The sequence below is a fragment of the Pelophylax lessonae genome (assembly GCF_965119305.1).
Source record: "Pelophylax lessonae genome assembly, chromosome: 12".
Classification (NCBI taxonomy): domain Eukaryota; kingdom Metazoa; phylum Chordata; class Amphibia; order Anura; family Ranidae; genus Pelophylax; species Pelophylax lessonae.
The window spans coordinates 10,136,408-10,152,558 of NC_138779.1; the positions used below are offsets into that span (position 1 = coordinate 10,136,408).

At 39.8% G+C, this 16,151-nt stretch overlaps 1 protein-coding gene across 4 annotated transcripts in view; it reads left to right on the forward strand.

Moving 5' to 3' along the window:
- KCNAB2 (potassium voltage-gated channel subfamily A regulatory beta subunit 2) overlaps positions 1-16,151 on the forward strand; it is a 322,756-nt gene that overhangs the window by 272,478 nt on the left and 34,127 nt on the right. For 2 of the 4 annotated variants that reach the window (XM_082273335.1, XM_082273336.1), the window contains exons 8-11: positions 2,819-2,863; positions 2,945-2,988; positions 5,995-6,081; positions 11,302-11,346. In XM_082273335.1, the coding sequence (XP_082129461.1) occupies positions 2,819-2,863; positions 2,945-2,988; positions 5,995-6,081; positions 11,302-11,346 (221 nt within the window). The remainder of the gene's footprint in view (positions 1-2,818; positions 2,864-2,944; positions 2,989-5,994; positions 6,082-11,301; positions 11,347-16,151) is intronic. The other 2 variants (XM_082273337.1, XM_082273338.1) reach the window with 1 other exon arrangement.

The window sequence follows — 16,151 nt, forward strand, 5'->3', positions numbered from 1 at the left end:
CAGGTATTGAAAACACCTGTGGATGTCAGGGAGCAGCAATAAAGCCTAATAAGCACCAATTAGGCAGCTTTAAAATGACTGTGATACTCCGCTCCTTCTAGACATTTACTGGTGTGGTTACAAACATGGTGAAGTCAAGAGAATGGTCCAGGAAGACAAGAGAAGAGGTGATTACTCTTCAGGGGAAGGGCAATGGCTATAAGAAGATTGCAAAGATGTTAAACATACCAAGAGACACCATAGGAAGCATCATTCGCAAATTCAAGGTAAAGGGCACTGTTGAAACGCTACCTGGTCGTGGCAGAAAGAAGATGCTGACTTTGACTGCTGTGCGCTACCTGAAGCGTAGAGTGGAGAAAAGTCCCCGTGTGACTGCAGAGGAACTGAGAAAAGATTTGTCAGATGTGGGTACTGAAGTTTCTGCTCAGACAATGAGGCGCACACTGCGTAATGAAGGCCTCCATGCCAGAACTCCCAGGCGCACCCCCTTGCTGTCTCGAAAGAATAAGAAGAGTCGACTTCAGTATGCCAAAAGTCATGTGGACAAACCACAGAAGTTTTGGGATAGTGTTCTGTGGACTGATGAAACAAAATTAGAACTGTTTGGGCCCATGGATCAACGCTATGTTTGGAGGAGGAAGAACAAGGCCTATGAAGAAAAGAACACCTTGCCTACTGTGAAGCATGGCGGGGGGTCAATCATGCTTTGGGGCTGTTTTGCTTCTGCAGGTACAGGGAAGCTTCAGCGTGTGCAAGGTACCATGAATTCTCTTCAGTACCAGGAGATATTGGATGACCATGTGATGCAGTCCGTCACAAACCTGAGGCTTGGGAGACGTTGGACTTTTCAACAGGACAATGATCCCAAGCATACCTCCAAGTCCACTAGAGCATGGTTGCAGATTAAAGGCTGGAACATTTTGGAGTGGCCATCACAGTCACCAGACTTAAATCCGATTGAGAACCTCTGGTGGGACTTAAAGAAAGCAGTTGCACTGCACAAGCCTAAGAATGTGACTGAACTGGAGGCTTTTGCCCATGACGAATGGGCGAAGATACCCGTAGATCGCTGCAAGACACTTGTGTCAAGCTATGCTTCACGTTTAAAAGCTGTAATAACTGTAAAAGGATGTTGTACTAAGTACTAAGATTGAATGTCACTTGGGGGTTGAATAAAACTGATAATGATGTGAGCACAGAAAAGACATTTGTGGTTATTTCATTATAAATGTTATGTTATATTTGTCTGACCTACACGTGCCTCTGATTTCATTGTAAGCAGGAAGACTGAATGATCAAAATCAATGTCAAACTGGCCAAAACAATCAATTTCAGTGGGGGTTGAATCATTTTGAATACAACTGTAACTGACAATTGTGCGGTCGTGCGACGATGTACCCAAAAAAACTTAAACTTTTTTTTTCCTCAAATAGAGCTTTCTTTTGGTGGTATTTGATCACCTGTGCAATTTTTATTTTTTGTGCTATAAACAAAAAAAGAGCGACAATTCTGAAAAAAAAAAAAAAAAAAAAACAATATTTTTACATTCTGCTATATAACATTGCCAATAAAAATAAAATTTAAAAATCTAATTTTTTTATAATTTTAAGCCAATTTGTATTCTACTACATATTTTTTGGTAAAAATTATCCCAAAAAGAGTATATTGATTGGTTTGCGCAAAAGTTATCACGTCTACAAACTCTGGGAAAGATTTGTCATTTTTATTGTTTATTTTTTTTTACTAATAATGGCGGCGATCTGCGATTTTTAACGGGACTGTGACATTGCGGCGGACAGATCGGACCCCTAACTGACATTTTTGACTCTTTTGGGGGGACCAGTGACATTACTACAGTAATCAGTGCTAAAAATATGCACTGTTACTGTAATAATGACACTGGCAGGGAAGGGATTAACCCAGAGGCGATCAAAGGGTTAAATGTGAGCCTAGTGGGTGTTTTCTAACTGTATGGGGGAATGGGCTTGTGGAATCAACACAGAGACCTGTGTTCCTAAATAGGAGTTGATTGCTGGCAGAACAATGGTCTGCTGTGTTTACAACAGCAGACCGTCGTTCTGTCTCCACCGGGAGCGTACACCGCTTCGTCGGAGCGATTGTGGGGGCACGCGTGCGCCAATTCACCAGCAGGGAAGTTGCTCTTCGGGGCCAGCGGCGATCGCAGCCGCTGTCCCTGCAAATCAGCTTCCCCGCTGGCGAATTGGCGCATACGCGCCCCCACGATCGCTCCCGCAAAGTGACGTATGGGTACGGCATTTCGCTGTAACCTGCTGACCTGCCGCCGTATATCTGTGGCGGCTGGTCGGCAAGTGGTTAAAAGTTAAAAAAGTTTATTTTTACCACCCCAAAAAACTGCATTTGAAAAACTGCTGCACAAATACTGTGACAGTAAAAATTGCAAAACCCACCAATTTATTGTCCAGGGCCTCTCCTTTAAAAAAAAAAAAAAAAAAATATATATATAATGTTTAAAAGTTCTAGCTAATTTTTTTAGCAAAAAAAAAAAAAACTGAGTTTAACGTGTTAAAGAAAAAAAAATGGCCCTGGTGGACGAAAGCTATTGGATAAAAACGATTTTACTACATAGACGTGTCAACATGAGATATCAACATTTGCTCAACCGAAACATTGTTTTCACATGCTTCTAAATGTATGGATGTTGTTTCAGGACAAAGAATTTAAAAAAAAAAAAATCAAAACTTGTGCCCAAATTTCTTGTCCGACACAAAAAAAATATTTAATTTAAATTTGTAATATTAATTTTAATTTTGCTAACTTTTTTTTTTTTTTTTTATAGACGGTCCAGTTTGGTTATCACAACCAAAATTTTCTGGGGGGGAAAGTAAGTCATCCAAACCTTTTATACCTTCTCCATTGTTTGTACATTGGAGACAATCACCCATAACACTTTTCTATGTTCCAGGGCGGAAACTGAGCGGGGTTTATCCAGAAAACATATCATTGAAGGTAGAGTGTCATCTTCTCCCTTATATTTCTCAGTCTGTGTTATATGAAATGGGGTGATGAAAAGCCGGCTACAGTCAAACCCAGAGGCTTAACCTTCGGGGCCCCAGTGCAAGAAACCATTAAGGGCCCCCCCCCCGGACCCCTGGCTGGGGCCCTTCCGTTCAAGCCTGGGGCTCTTCCCACTGATCCTGGGGCCCTTTACTCTCATTGCAGGGCCCTTTATTACAGTCCCGCAGTGGGGGAGTTCTGCAGTGGGCCCCCTTCCTACCATCTTGGGCCTCCCCACGGTGGTGGAATGCCAGGGCCTGGTCCCAAGTGTGACCTTTACAATTCTGGAAGTTCACCCACTGGTGTCAGTAGTTTTTATTTTTTGGTATTTTAATTTTATTATTTTTTATTATTTTATTTTATTTTTTTTACAAAGTCACTGACTATGACTCTGTCCATTCAGAAAAGGAAGGAGCTGGTAAATTACATATTTACCGACCCCTTCCTGGTTCTCTATTGTGACACATCCCCTGCAGCCGGCAGGAGAGGGGAGGGAGCACAGTGGGGGGGGGGGATTCAGGGGAGTACACAGGGGCCCAGAGACAGCAGAACACAAGTGAACTGGATAGGAGAGGAGGGGGGGGGGCAGCACAGTAGGGGGGGGGGGGTCAGGGGAGTACACAGGGGCCCAGAGATAGCAGAACACAAGTGAACTGGATAGGAGGAGTGGGGGGAGGGGGCAGCACAGTAGGGGGGGGGGATCAGGAGAGCACACAGGGGGCCCAAAGACAGCAGAACACAAGTGAACTGGATAGGAGGAGTGGCGGGGGCAGCATACAGAGGAACCAATCTCCTCCATTTTCCTCCTGCAGCTACAGGAGGAAAAAGGGGGACATTGATTTTTCTACATGCTGCCCCCGCCCCCCGTCCTATCCAGGTGTACAGGGTCCCTGGAGCATGGGGCCCGAATGCAATTACAACCCCTGTAGTTACGCCCCTGGTCAAACCCATTGCTTCGGATTATAGTGGCTGTTGGCAAATGGGGATCACCTGCTGGGTTCTTGTATCTCTCAGCTGAGACTTCCCCACCACTATTCACAGTTCTGCTTTACTCTTGTGGCCATTACATAGCCAGTTGATGCCTTCATTATGACCTTGTGAGGGAGAGTTGAAGCCAAACTATAGAGGAGAAATCTCTGCATCTGGGTCTCTGAGACGTATAGGAACCTGGAAGGTTATGCAGAAAATTAGTACCCACCAACAACTGGTACCGGGGGTCAGATTCAGAGAAGGGGACTTTTTTTGACCAAACCAATCGTTTTTACAAATGCAGTGAAAAGATTGTGTTTTCTGATATTTGTAAGATATTTTTTTTTTTACAGCCAGTGGATCATTTCCCAGAAAAAGTGTATAAATGTAAAGATGAAATATAAAAGCCATTTTCCCGCTTCCTACCTTTTCTATGTAATATAGAATGTGAATGAGCTCTGCCGGACTCTGTAGAAATCAATGCCCATTTATTAATAAAGCGAATTGAGAGCGTCAAAGAATGTAACGTTGGCCTTATTATAAACACAGCCTGACACTTAAAGTGGTTGTAAACCTCAGACATGAAATCTGAACAAAGTATATCCCTCTATAGTGTGTACTTGTCTCAATCCAGAGCACTAAGTGTCATTTCTGTCTTCTGCCTCCCTCCTCTGCTATCTGCATGAGTCACTTCTGACAAGTTTTCCTGACACCAAGAGATAAAAAGGTGACAGGGGAGGGAGAGCTCCATCATCACACAGCCTGTGATTGACAGCCTCAGCTCTGTTCCCATGTGTAGGGGATGGGTGTCCCTTCCCTCCAGTCAGTATTGGGACGCCTGCCTTTACACACACATGAACTTTAATGGAATCCCAGTCTTAGTCCGTAGGGTTCAATATTGAGTTGGCCCACCCCGTGCAGCTATAACAGCTTCAACTCTTCTGGGAAGGCTGTCCACAAGGTTTAGGAGTGTCTATGGGAATGTTTGACCATTCTTCCATCCCAATCTTAATCCGTAGGGTTCAATATTGAGTTGTGGACAGCCTTCTCAGAAGAGTTGAAGGTGTTATAGCTGCAAAGGGTGGGCCAACTCAAAATTGAACCCTACGGATTAAGACTGGGATGGAAGAATGGTCAAACATTCCCATAGACACACTCCTAAACCTTGTGGACAGCCTTCCCAGACCAGATGAAGCTGTTATAGCTGCAAAGGGTGGGCCAACTCAACATTGAACCCTACAGACTAAGACTGGGATGGAAGAATGGTCAAAAATTCCCATAGACACACTCCTAAACCTTGTGGACAGCCTTCCCAGAAGAGTTGAAGCTGTTATAGCTGCAAAGGGTGGGCCAACTCAATATTAAACCCTACGGACTTAGACTAGGATGGCAGAATGGTCAAACATTCCCATAGACACACTCCTAAACCTTGTAATCAGCCTTCCCAGAAGAGTTGAGGTTGGTATAGCTGCAAAGGGTGGGCCAACTCAATATTGAATCCTAGAGGCTAAGCCGGGATGGAAGAATGGTGAAACATTCCCATAGACACACTCCCAAAAATTGAGGACAGCCTTCCCAGAAGAGTTGAAGCTGTTATAGCCTCAAAGGGTGGGCCAACCCAATATTGAACCCTACGGACTAAGACTGGGATGTCATTAAAGTTCATGTGTGTGTAAAGGCAGGTGTCCCAATACTTTTGGTAATATGGTGTATGCTGGATGTAGGAGGATCTGTTTCATCTTGGTGTATCACCTGAGGCCGGTCACTTCGCTGGTTATATGGAGGGTTTACAACCACTTCAGATGTCTCTTTGAGGAATGGTAAATCCAAAGATTTCACAGCAATGTATATGTATTGATGAGAAGAGTGCATGTGGTCGGAATGTTGGGAATGACTGACGAATAGATCACCATAATTCTATTGTTGCAGAAATTCTGGAGATGCCGTATATAAAATGTGTTAATAATGATCTGCTTAATCGTTATCAAGGTTTAAAAGCTTCTCTAGAAAGGCTACAGCTAGAATATGTGGATGTAGTGTTTGCTAATCGTCCCGATCCCAACACTCCGATGGAAGGTAAGATGTCCCAGATATACAAGAAGTTTTATTCTATAAGATGGGAATGTGAATGGGAATATACTATAATAAGGTTTGAAGGCGACGCATTGGAGTCAGTTCATTAAAACAGAACACATGCGGAATCCTCATTACTAGTCGCTCAATTAACACATTAAAATCAGATTTCCAATTAACTGAGGGCCGTATCGTACAGGCAAGCTAAAACTAGAACTTTATTAAAAATGTTAACAGGTTATCAATGTGATATCTGTAGTGTATAAAAAGCAGCCAATTCCGAAGGAACTAAAATGTAATAAAATACAAAACTCAGAATGGTTCAAACCCGACTCAAGCAAAAAAAATAAAAAGTCACATTTTATTGATGCTTTGTAATTAACATTATTTTCTAATTAAAAGTCCCAATATACATTTCAGATATTTGGGGTCATTTTCTGAACTTCTAGAGGGCGTGGTACAACCCCCTCATATCAGCCCAGAGCAGTGATCTCTCCTTCATAGGTGCAGTGTGTGCAGTGCTCATGGGCCCCAAGGTGAGGGTGGAGGGGGGCCACTGTATCCTGCAGTTGTCCCTCACAGCTTGTAGTAAAGATCCATCCAGCATGGCGGAATGAGTTTAGGAATGTTTGGACACAGTCTGATCCTACCTGGCGCCCATACTATCCTGCAACAAAACTGCCAAACCCAACAGCTAATCATAGGCATTGGAGGCATTCCCCGCCCCACTGCACACTTGGTCTTGGTCGGACTTGGGTCTAATTCTGGTGGGGAGATTCCCTGTTTCCAGGTGAAGAAAAACTGTGATTGGCCACTGCTAAAGACAATCACTTACTACTGACCGCCGCACTCTGCATCACTTACTACTGACCCCTGAACTCTGCCTCACTTACTACTGACCCCTGATCTCTGCCTTACTTACTACTGACCCCTGAACTCTGCTTTACCTACTACTGACCCCTGAACTCTGCATTACCTACTACTGACCTCTGAACTCTGCATCACTTACTACTGACCTCTGAACTCTGCCTTACTACTGGCCCCTGAACTCTGCATCACTTACTACTGACCCCTGAACTCTGCATCACTTACTACTGACCCCTGAACTCTGCCTTACTTACTACTGACCCCTGAACTTTGCTTCACCTACTACTAACCTCTGAACTCTGCATCATTAACAACTGACCTCTGAACTCTGCATCACTTACTACTGACCCCTGAACTCTGCCTTACTTACTACTGACCCCTGAACTCTGCCTCACTTACTACTGACCCCTGAACTCTGCATCACTTACTACTGACCCCTGAACTCTGCCTTATTTACTACTGACCCTGAACTTTGCTATACCTACTACTGACCTCTGAACTCTGCATCATTAACAACTGACCTCTGAACTCTGCATCACTTACTACTGACCTCTGAACTCTGCACCATTAACAACTAACCTCTGAACTCTGCATCACTTACTACTGACCTCTGAACTCTGCGTCACTCACTACTGACCTCTGAACTCTGCATCACTTACTACTGACCCCTGAACTCTGCTTCTCTTACTACTGACCTCAGAACTCTGCATCACCTACTACTGACCTCTGAACTCTGCATCACTTACTACTGACCCCTGAACTCTGCCTTGCTTACTACTGACCTCTGAACTCCGCATCACTAACTACTGACCTCTGAACTCTGCTGCACTTACTACTGACCCCTGAACTCTGCATCACTTACTACTGACCCCTGAACTTTGCTTCACTTACTACTGACCCCTGAACTCAGCATCACTTACTACTGAACTCTGCATCACTTACTACTGTTCCCTGAACTCTGCATCACTTACTACTGACCTCTGTGTCACTTACTCTTGACATCTGAACTCTATATGATTCACTACTGACCTCTGAACTCTGAGTCACTTTGAGCCTTGACCTATAGTCAGTGCAATGAAACATTCCCATAGACACACTCCTAAACCTTGTGGACGGCCTTCCCAGAAGAGTTGAAGCTGTTATAGCTGCAAAGGGTGGGCCAACTCAATATTGAACCCTACGGACTAAGACTGGGATGCCATTAAAGTTCATGTGTGTGTAAAGGCAGGCGTCCCAATACTTTTGGTAATATAGTGTATGCTGGATCTTTTTCGGTTGGGTGGGGAAGAGACATCCAGTCCAGTGTATATATTTATCAACATATACACAGCGGTGAGGAGGTGGCCTCCCTGGGCCATGCTTTTGGATCTGCCCCCTTCCTAGGCAGTGTGTAGGAGACCATAGATTTTGCAGCCTCCTTGTAGCCACCTGGGGGCGCCCTATAGTCATAATGTATTATTTGCATTCACGCTATGTCACCTTCTGATAAAGTAGCGCAGTTGCTGCTAGCCTCAAAAGAGCACAGCGAAAAAGTGAATATTTATTTTCTGTGTAGTACTAATTTTAATGTGAATCGTGGATTTTCTGCCCGGAGTTTCACTTTAAAACTTGTTTTCCTAAAAATGTTTTACAATAAATGGTAAATGACTGACTATAGGCGCAATTTACTAATCTGGAATAATTTGTGGTTATGTTCATTCTCATGGTTGAAAATAATGTTACTTATAATCAATAACACATGTTTATACCTTAGTGAATTGAGCGCTATTTGTAAAAAATTGTGTTTTTTTTTATTTAAAAAAAAAAAAAATATATATATATATTGCAATAATTTAGGAACAGCAAGAGTAATATTATTGTTTTTATATTTATTATTTAAAATTAGAATATTCTTTTTGCCAATGTTATTGTTTTTATATTTAAAATAAGAATATTATTATTACCAATGTTAGCTTGTATGTTCTGTTGTAGATAAATATGCGGTACAGCTCATTTCAGTGCATTTTTTTTTTTTATCACAATCAATATGTGAATAATATTTCTGAATTGTCTTAATTTGTTGATTACTTACTCTGCTGTAATGGTTCAAATAGCTTTCTTCATTTTTTCATTTTAATGTTAATACATAATTTTTTGTTAATTTTCTGAATTATTTGAATTCAAATTTTTATTTTATTTATTTTTTACTTTTCTGAATTATTTGAGTTTATAAGGATGTTAAATTATTTTAAACATTGTTTACGTTAATTCGTTTTTTTTTTTTTGTTTTTTTTTAACGTGACGCTATAGAGCAAGGATTATCCTTAAAACATTTTTTTCTATTTACAAATTTTAAACATTGTTTTTTTTTTACATTACACTTTTTTGACAACCTCCATACTCCTTGAAAACTAAAATTGCAGTTACCTTAAAATCCAGTCTTTATCTTTCATGACCACAGGATATACTTAGAGAATTACAGCTATTTAAATATAAAAATAATTCAAGCTCGTGTTTAAAGAGGAACTCCTTTAAAAAAAAAAATATTTTCAGGCAGCGGTAATCGGCTTTTTATATAGGCAAGATTTTATTTATTTATTTTGTATTCATTGGGCAGTCTTTCCAGTCTCTCATGCTGTATAATTATATTTGAACCCACTGACATGTGCCTGAACTCTGTTGGAGAATAAATATTTTAATTAGATAAATAATTTTATTTATTTATTTTTTAATTAGATAAATAGAAAATATCATATAGGATTTTCAGATTTACCATTTGAAGCCAGTAGATGGCCACCTCTTACTAGGGGAAAACACAATGTTAATGGGAGCCTTTCCAGAAAAACATAAGGAGGCAGCAATTGTTGACTTCCCATTCTGCAAACAGTACTTGCCTGGCTCTCAGGCTGACGGTTTGGCACTTGCCTGACTCATTTTTTACTGTGGATTTCCTGTTATGCATGTTGATTCTGGGTCTACACAGCAGCCAGGCAATGAGCATCTTCAGAAGGTCAGGCAAAAAGCCCAACAAAAGTGTTATGGGCGCACTCTGTCTTAATTGTTTGTGCAAATAATTGTATGAAAATACGTTTTTCTAAACCGCTTTAAAGATCTAGCTAAAAAAATATTTCTCTATCTCTCTGACAAAAATCTTTCCCTTAGTAAACGCAATAACTTTTGCACAAACCAATCAAAATACGCTTATTGTGATTTTTTTACCAAACATATGTAGCAGAAAAAAAATTGGCCAAAAATGTAAAAAAATTTTGATTTTTACATTTTTTTGGGGGGGAATTTCATATAAAAAAATTTGAAAAATATTGTTATTTTTGCAAAATTCTCGCGCTTTCTTTGATTATAGCGCATGATCAAAAAATCGCACAGGTGATCAAATACCGCCAAAAGAAAGCTCTGTTTGTGGGAAAAAAAGGACATCAAATTAGTTTAGGTACAGCGTCGTACAACCGCGCAATTGTTTGTTAAAATCACGCAGTGCCGAATCGCAAAATACCCCCTGGTCAGGAAGGGGGTAAAATCTTCCGGGGCTTAAGTGGTTAAGGGGGCAAATTCTTCCCATCCAGAAGTGGTTATTGGGATTGAGTTAATTTTCATGGCAAAGAGGGACTTTGCAATTAATTACAATTCATCTGATCGCTCTTCATAATAATCTGGAGTATCTGCAAATTGCCATCCAAAAAACGGAAGCAGCAAATTTTGTGAAAATTAATATTTGTATCATTCTCAAAAACATTTGCCCGTGGCTGCAGTGCTGGGGGGTTTCTAGCTGAAAGCCCAGCACAGTCTGTAAACAAAGTATTATGGATGCACTCTGTGTTACTTGATTGTGCAAAAAATTGTATTAAAAAAAATAATGTAAAAGGTTTAAAAAGCTAGCAAACTGTGAAAAATATTTTTTTTTTTCTAATTTCTCTTTAAACATTTGCTTGGAGTTCTTTTTTTTTCCACAAAAGTCAACTTTTTAGTTTTTTGTTTTTTTTTGAAGAATCAAGAACTTTAATTAAAATTGACTACATCTGTTTTCACTTCTGTAATAAATTGCTGACATCTTTTCAAACATTCCCCTAGAAAAACAAAACAAAAAAACACCTAAATATCTTGCAGTATTCCCATCATTGTTTTTTAATAAAACCACTAAATAAAAAAGGGCATTTAAGGGGTATGACTGATGAATTTAAAGGTTTTTTCTCCAAATGATAGCTCTGCTTTCATGAAATAAATATTTTGAATTTTTCTTTTTATCTTGTGCCTTTAATGGTTTTTAAAAAAACCCTGTGCCCTTTTGTCAAAAAAAAAAGAGATTTGATGAACTTACAGCTATAAACTTTTGGTCTTTCTAAATCTTTCTTTTATCACCAGGAGACCCATTTAGTTCCTCCAAGTCGAGAACATTCATCATAGAAGGTACACAGTACCCAAAGTCTCCATATTGAATTCCGTGTCCAAAAGGCATTTTATGGCACAGATAACGTTTTATCTTTACCATATAAGTGTTACCTTCCCACACCCCACCTCCCCCCCCCCCAGTGAAAAGAAAAAAAAAATCCATAAAATGCATTAAAAAATATTCCCCTTTAAGAACATCTTGCAAGTAAAATCCCTTTTATTTTTACAATCCCTTTATTATTACCCCCATACCCTCTTTTTGCCCTTATTTGTGTATCATATCATTATTCCTGTAACTGGGATATATATTTTTTTTCCTTTTGCATGGTACAAACAGGTTTGGAGTTTTTTTTTTTTTGGTTTTTTATTGCTTTGATATTTCTGCATCATTGGTGTTAAGTTTGAGTGACCTTTAACCTCTTCTTTAGAGCACATTACCGTCCTTAGCACTTTAGTAATGTGAAGAGAATACTCAATGATGCTAACTGACCTTCAAGAAATACAAACTTGCATTCATTTATTTATTTTTCTTGAAGCGTAGATCCTTGCTACAGCTGGGCAAAAAAAATAAAAAATAATAAAAATAATAATAAAAATAAATATATCATGTTATTTATTAAAAAAAAATATAAAAATGACCTAAAATTTAAAAAAAAAATTGATTTTAAATGTTATATCTCCTTTAATGCTTGATTTTTGCCCACTTGCAGCATCTCCTTGTTTTGCCTGTGTGGTTGAATCTTTTTTCTTACCCAAATGAATTGCTTTGGTTTGCACCAGTGCACTATTTTGAATCCCTCTGGTATACTAAGAGGCTTGTTGGCATAGTTCTTGTCTGACAGTGCATGGAAGGATTTCCTGCTTTTGGACTGGGATGTTTTCTTTGCTTTCTCTTAGCATGGGCCTGTAAAATGGGCAGTTGTGCATGATATAGAAAGTTGCAGTACGGGTTACGGAAAAGTGTTTCTAAAAAATATTTTTAAAATGATTACTTTGGTAAAGAATTGCGCAAATGGTTTTGCAAATGTAATATTTATCATTTTTAATTGGAAACACATTTTGTGTGTTTTTGAAACTTTTGTTGTTTTTTTTTTTTTTTTTTTTCATATTTTAAATACATGTTAATAGTGGATTAAAATTGAAGGAAATGCATGTTTTTTTATTTTTTTTTAATTTTTTTTTTTCATTTGTTTTTGTTTATTTGTATAGCTATAGTTAGAAAAAAAAAAAAGTTTGTTTGCCGCTTTTAGAAACACTTAAGAAGCCACAGTTTTGCATTTTGCAGTATGCCTTGCAAGCACTGTATAATGGGGACGTTACTTCCCTGTAAACAGTTTAACCATCCACCTCCATAACGCCTTTTGTGACATTACATCAATCTGATACACAAAATATTACCCAAGATTTCCCACCTGAGTGTTACGGACTGTTGTCTTGGGGGAATACACTTTAAAATATTATTCATATTTTTTTTTTCTTTTTTAGTATGACATATAGAATTTTTGTATTTTTTTTTAACTTTAAGGCATAACATCCTAAACATTTTCTAATTTAGTCCCGTATGCATGTACATGACATTATTAGATACTTTCTTTTCATTGGAAAGGCCATTAAACCTCAGAAACTGGTCAATTTATATGGAAGGATTTTGTGGACACCTGACCAAAATAAGTTCAGGTGTTTCCACTGAAGGGTACTCCTGATGCTGCACCATATAAAGACATTTTAAACATTTGCATTAAAAGTCTAAAGGCCCCTACACACGTACCGATCGTCGTCATACAAACGTCGGTGGACGAAGGATCTGCCGATTGTACGCGTGTTAGTATGGTGCCTCCGACAGATGTCTGCGCACAATCCGCGGACAAAAGTCTTTCGTGCAAACATGAAAATATTTGTATGCCGACACCAGAACGGACGATTGTTCGCCTGTCAGTACACAATTCGGCCGACAGACCGCAGATTTGCAAGACTGGGCATGCTCAGAAAATAGAAAACACAGGGAAAGTTAACCATTACATGACATCACTTCTGCAGTCGGCGGACAAAATTCTTGTGCTGTCCTTGTGCTGTCTTTGCACTTTTCAGCAGACACCGACATCCCGGGGAGAAAAGAGGAACATTTGTAAGCCGACCATCGGTACGTGTGTACGGGGCTTCAGGAAAGACCTTTCTGCCCCAGAACTGTGTTCATATGCACAAAGCCAGCTCCGTAAAGAAGAGGTTTGTTCAGTTTGGAGGAACTCGAGTTCCCAACCTCAGTCCTTAAGTACCCCCAACAGGTCCTATTTTCAATCAATGTCAAGGTCTTGTTATTCATGACAGCTATTTTATCTACAGGGAGATTCCCAAAACATGGTCTGTTGGGGATACTTGGGGGACTAAGGTTGTCTGCCCCAGTTTGCTATTCATGACCGCTTATTTTATCTACAGGGAGATTTCCAAAACATGGTCTGTTGGCAGACTTGTATAAAGTACTCAAAATTTCTACTTGAGTAAAAGTACAAGTGCTCGATCAAAAAATTACTTGAGTAGAAGTGGAAGTGCTCGCAGAAAAAGTTACTTAAGTAGAAGTACTAAAGTATTCAACATTTTTTTTACTTAAGTATTGCAAGTAGTTTTTTCAAAAAATTTGCTACTTAAGTACTAAAAGTAAAAAGTACCAGTAGTTATAAAAAAAAATTCTACTCAAGTACTGAAAGTAGAAGTACAAGTACTGTGTTATGTAGTTATTAAAGAAAGAAGTCAAAAGTATGAACATCATATTGTTTTTATTATTTCAAATGATTTATTCAAATGATTAACCTGTGTTTGTTAGTAGTTTCTTGATGCACTTTAAGCACTGTAGCACCATTTATTTGTTTGTTTCATATTTTCTTTTTATTGGAAAGATTTGGTATAGCAGCTTTTATTATACACAGACTTTATTTTCATATGCGCTGATTTACAAATGACATTATACACATTTTTTTGAGCTTTATGCAACCTGCCATCTACTGTTCTGGCAGTGGTAATTTTTTTAAAAGTAACGAGTAACTATGCAGCACAAAAAAAAAATACTTGAGTAGAAGTATCGAAATCATCGAAAAAATGTAGTGAAGTAAAAGTAGAAGTAGGAGAAAAAAATTCTACTCTAGGAAAGTACAGATACCGCATTTCGGTACTTAAGTACAGTACTTAAGTAGTTCTACTTCCTTACTATACATCTCTGTCTGTTGGGGATACTTGGGGGACTAAGGTTGTCTGCCCCAGTTTGCTATTCATGACCGGTTATTTTATCTAAAGGGAAATTCCCAAAACATGACCTGTTGGGGGTACTTGGGGACTAAAGTTGTCTACCCCAGTTTGATATTCATGACCGCTATTTTATCTACAGGGAGATTCCCAAAACATGGTCTGTTGGGGATACTTCGGGACTAAAGTTGTCTACCCCAGTTTGGTATTCATGACAGCTAATTTATCTAAAGGGAGATTCCAAAAACATGGCCTGTTGGGGGTACTTGAGGACTAAGGTTTTCTACCCCAGTTTTATACAATTGTGCTCTTCCAGCCTTGTGGTAACCATTTGGTGAAGACCCTTTTCTGTCCCACCATGACTGTTCCCCTGTGTACAAAGCCAGCTCCATAAAGACAGGGTTTGACCAGTTTGGTGTGCAAGAACTCGAGTTCCCAACCTCAGTCCTCAAGTACCCCAACAGGTCCTATTTTCAATCAATGTCAAGGTCTTGTTATTCATGACAGCTATTTTATCTAAAGGGAGAGTCCCAAAACATGGCCTGTTGGGGATACTTGGGGACTAAAGTTGTCTACCCCAGTTTGGTATTCATGACCGCTATTTGATCTAAAGGGAAATTCCCAAAACATGACCTGTTGGGGGGTACTTGGGGACTAAAGTTGTCTACCCCAGTTTGGTATTCATGACAGCTAATTTATCTAAAGGGAGATTCCAAAAACATGACCTGTTGGGGGTACTTGAGGACTAAGGTTTTCTACCCCAGTTTTAGACAATTGTGCTCTTCCAGCCTTGTGGTAACCGTTTGGTGAAGACCCTTTTCTCTCCCACCATGACTGTTCCCCTGTGTACAAAGCCAGCTCCATAATGACAGGGTTTGACCAGTTTGGTGTGCAGGAACTCGAGTTCCCAACCTCAGTCCTCAAGTACCCCAACAGGTCCTATTTTCAATCAATGTCAAGGTCTTGTTATTCACGACAACTATTTTATCTAAAGGGAAATTCCCAAAAACGTGGCCTGTTGGGGGTACTTGGGGACTAAATTTGTCTACCCCAGTTTGGTATTCATGACCGCTATTTTATCTACAGGGAGATTCCCAAAACACGGTCTGTTGGGAATACTTTGGGACTAAGGTTGTCTACCCCAGTTTTAGACAATTGTGCTCTTCCAGCCTTGTGGTAACCGTTTGGTGAAGACCCTTTTCTCTCCCACCATGACTGTTCCCCTGTGTACAAAGCCAGCTCCATAAAGACAGGGTTTGACCAGTTTGGTGTGCAGGAACTCGAGTTCCCAACCTCAGTCCTCAAGTACCCCCAACAGGTCCTATTTTCAATCAATGTCAAGGTCTTGTTATTCATGACAGCTATTTTATCTAAAGGGAGATTCCCAAAACATGGCCTGTTGGGGATACTTGGGGGACTAAGGTTGTCTACCCCAGTTTTAGACAATTGTGCTCTTCCAGCCTTGTGGTAACCGTTTGGTGAAGACCCTTTTCTGTCCCACCATGACTGGTCCCCTGTGTACAAAGCCAGCTCCATAATGACAGGGTTTGAACAGTTTGGTGTGCAGGAACTCGAGTTCCCAAGCTCAG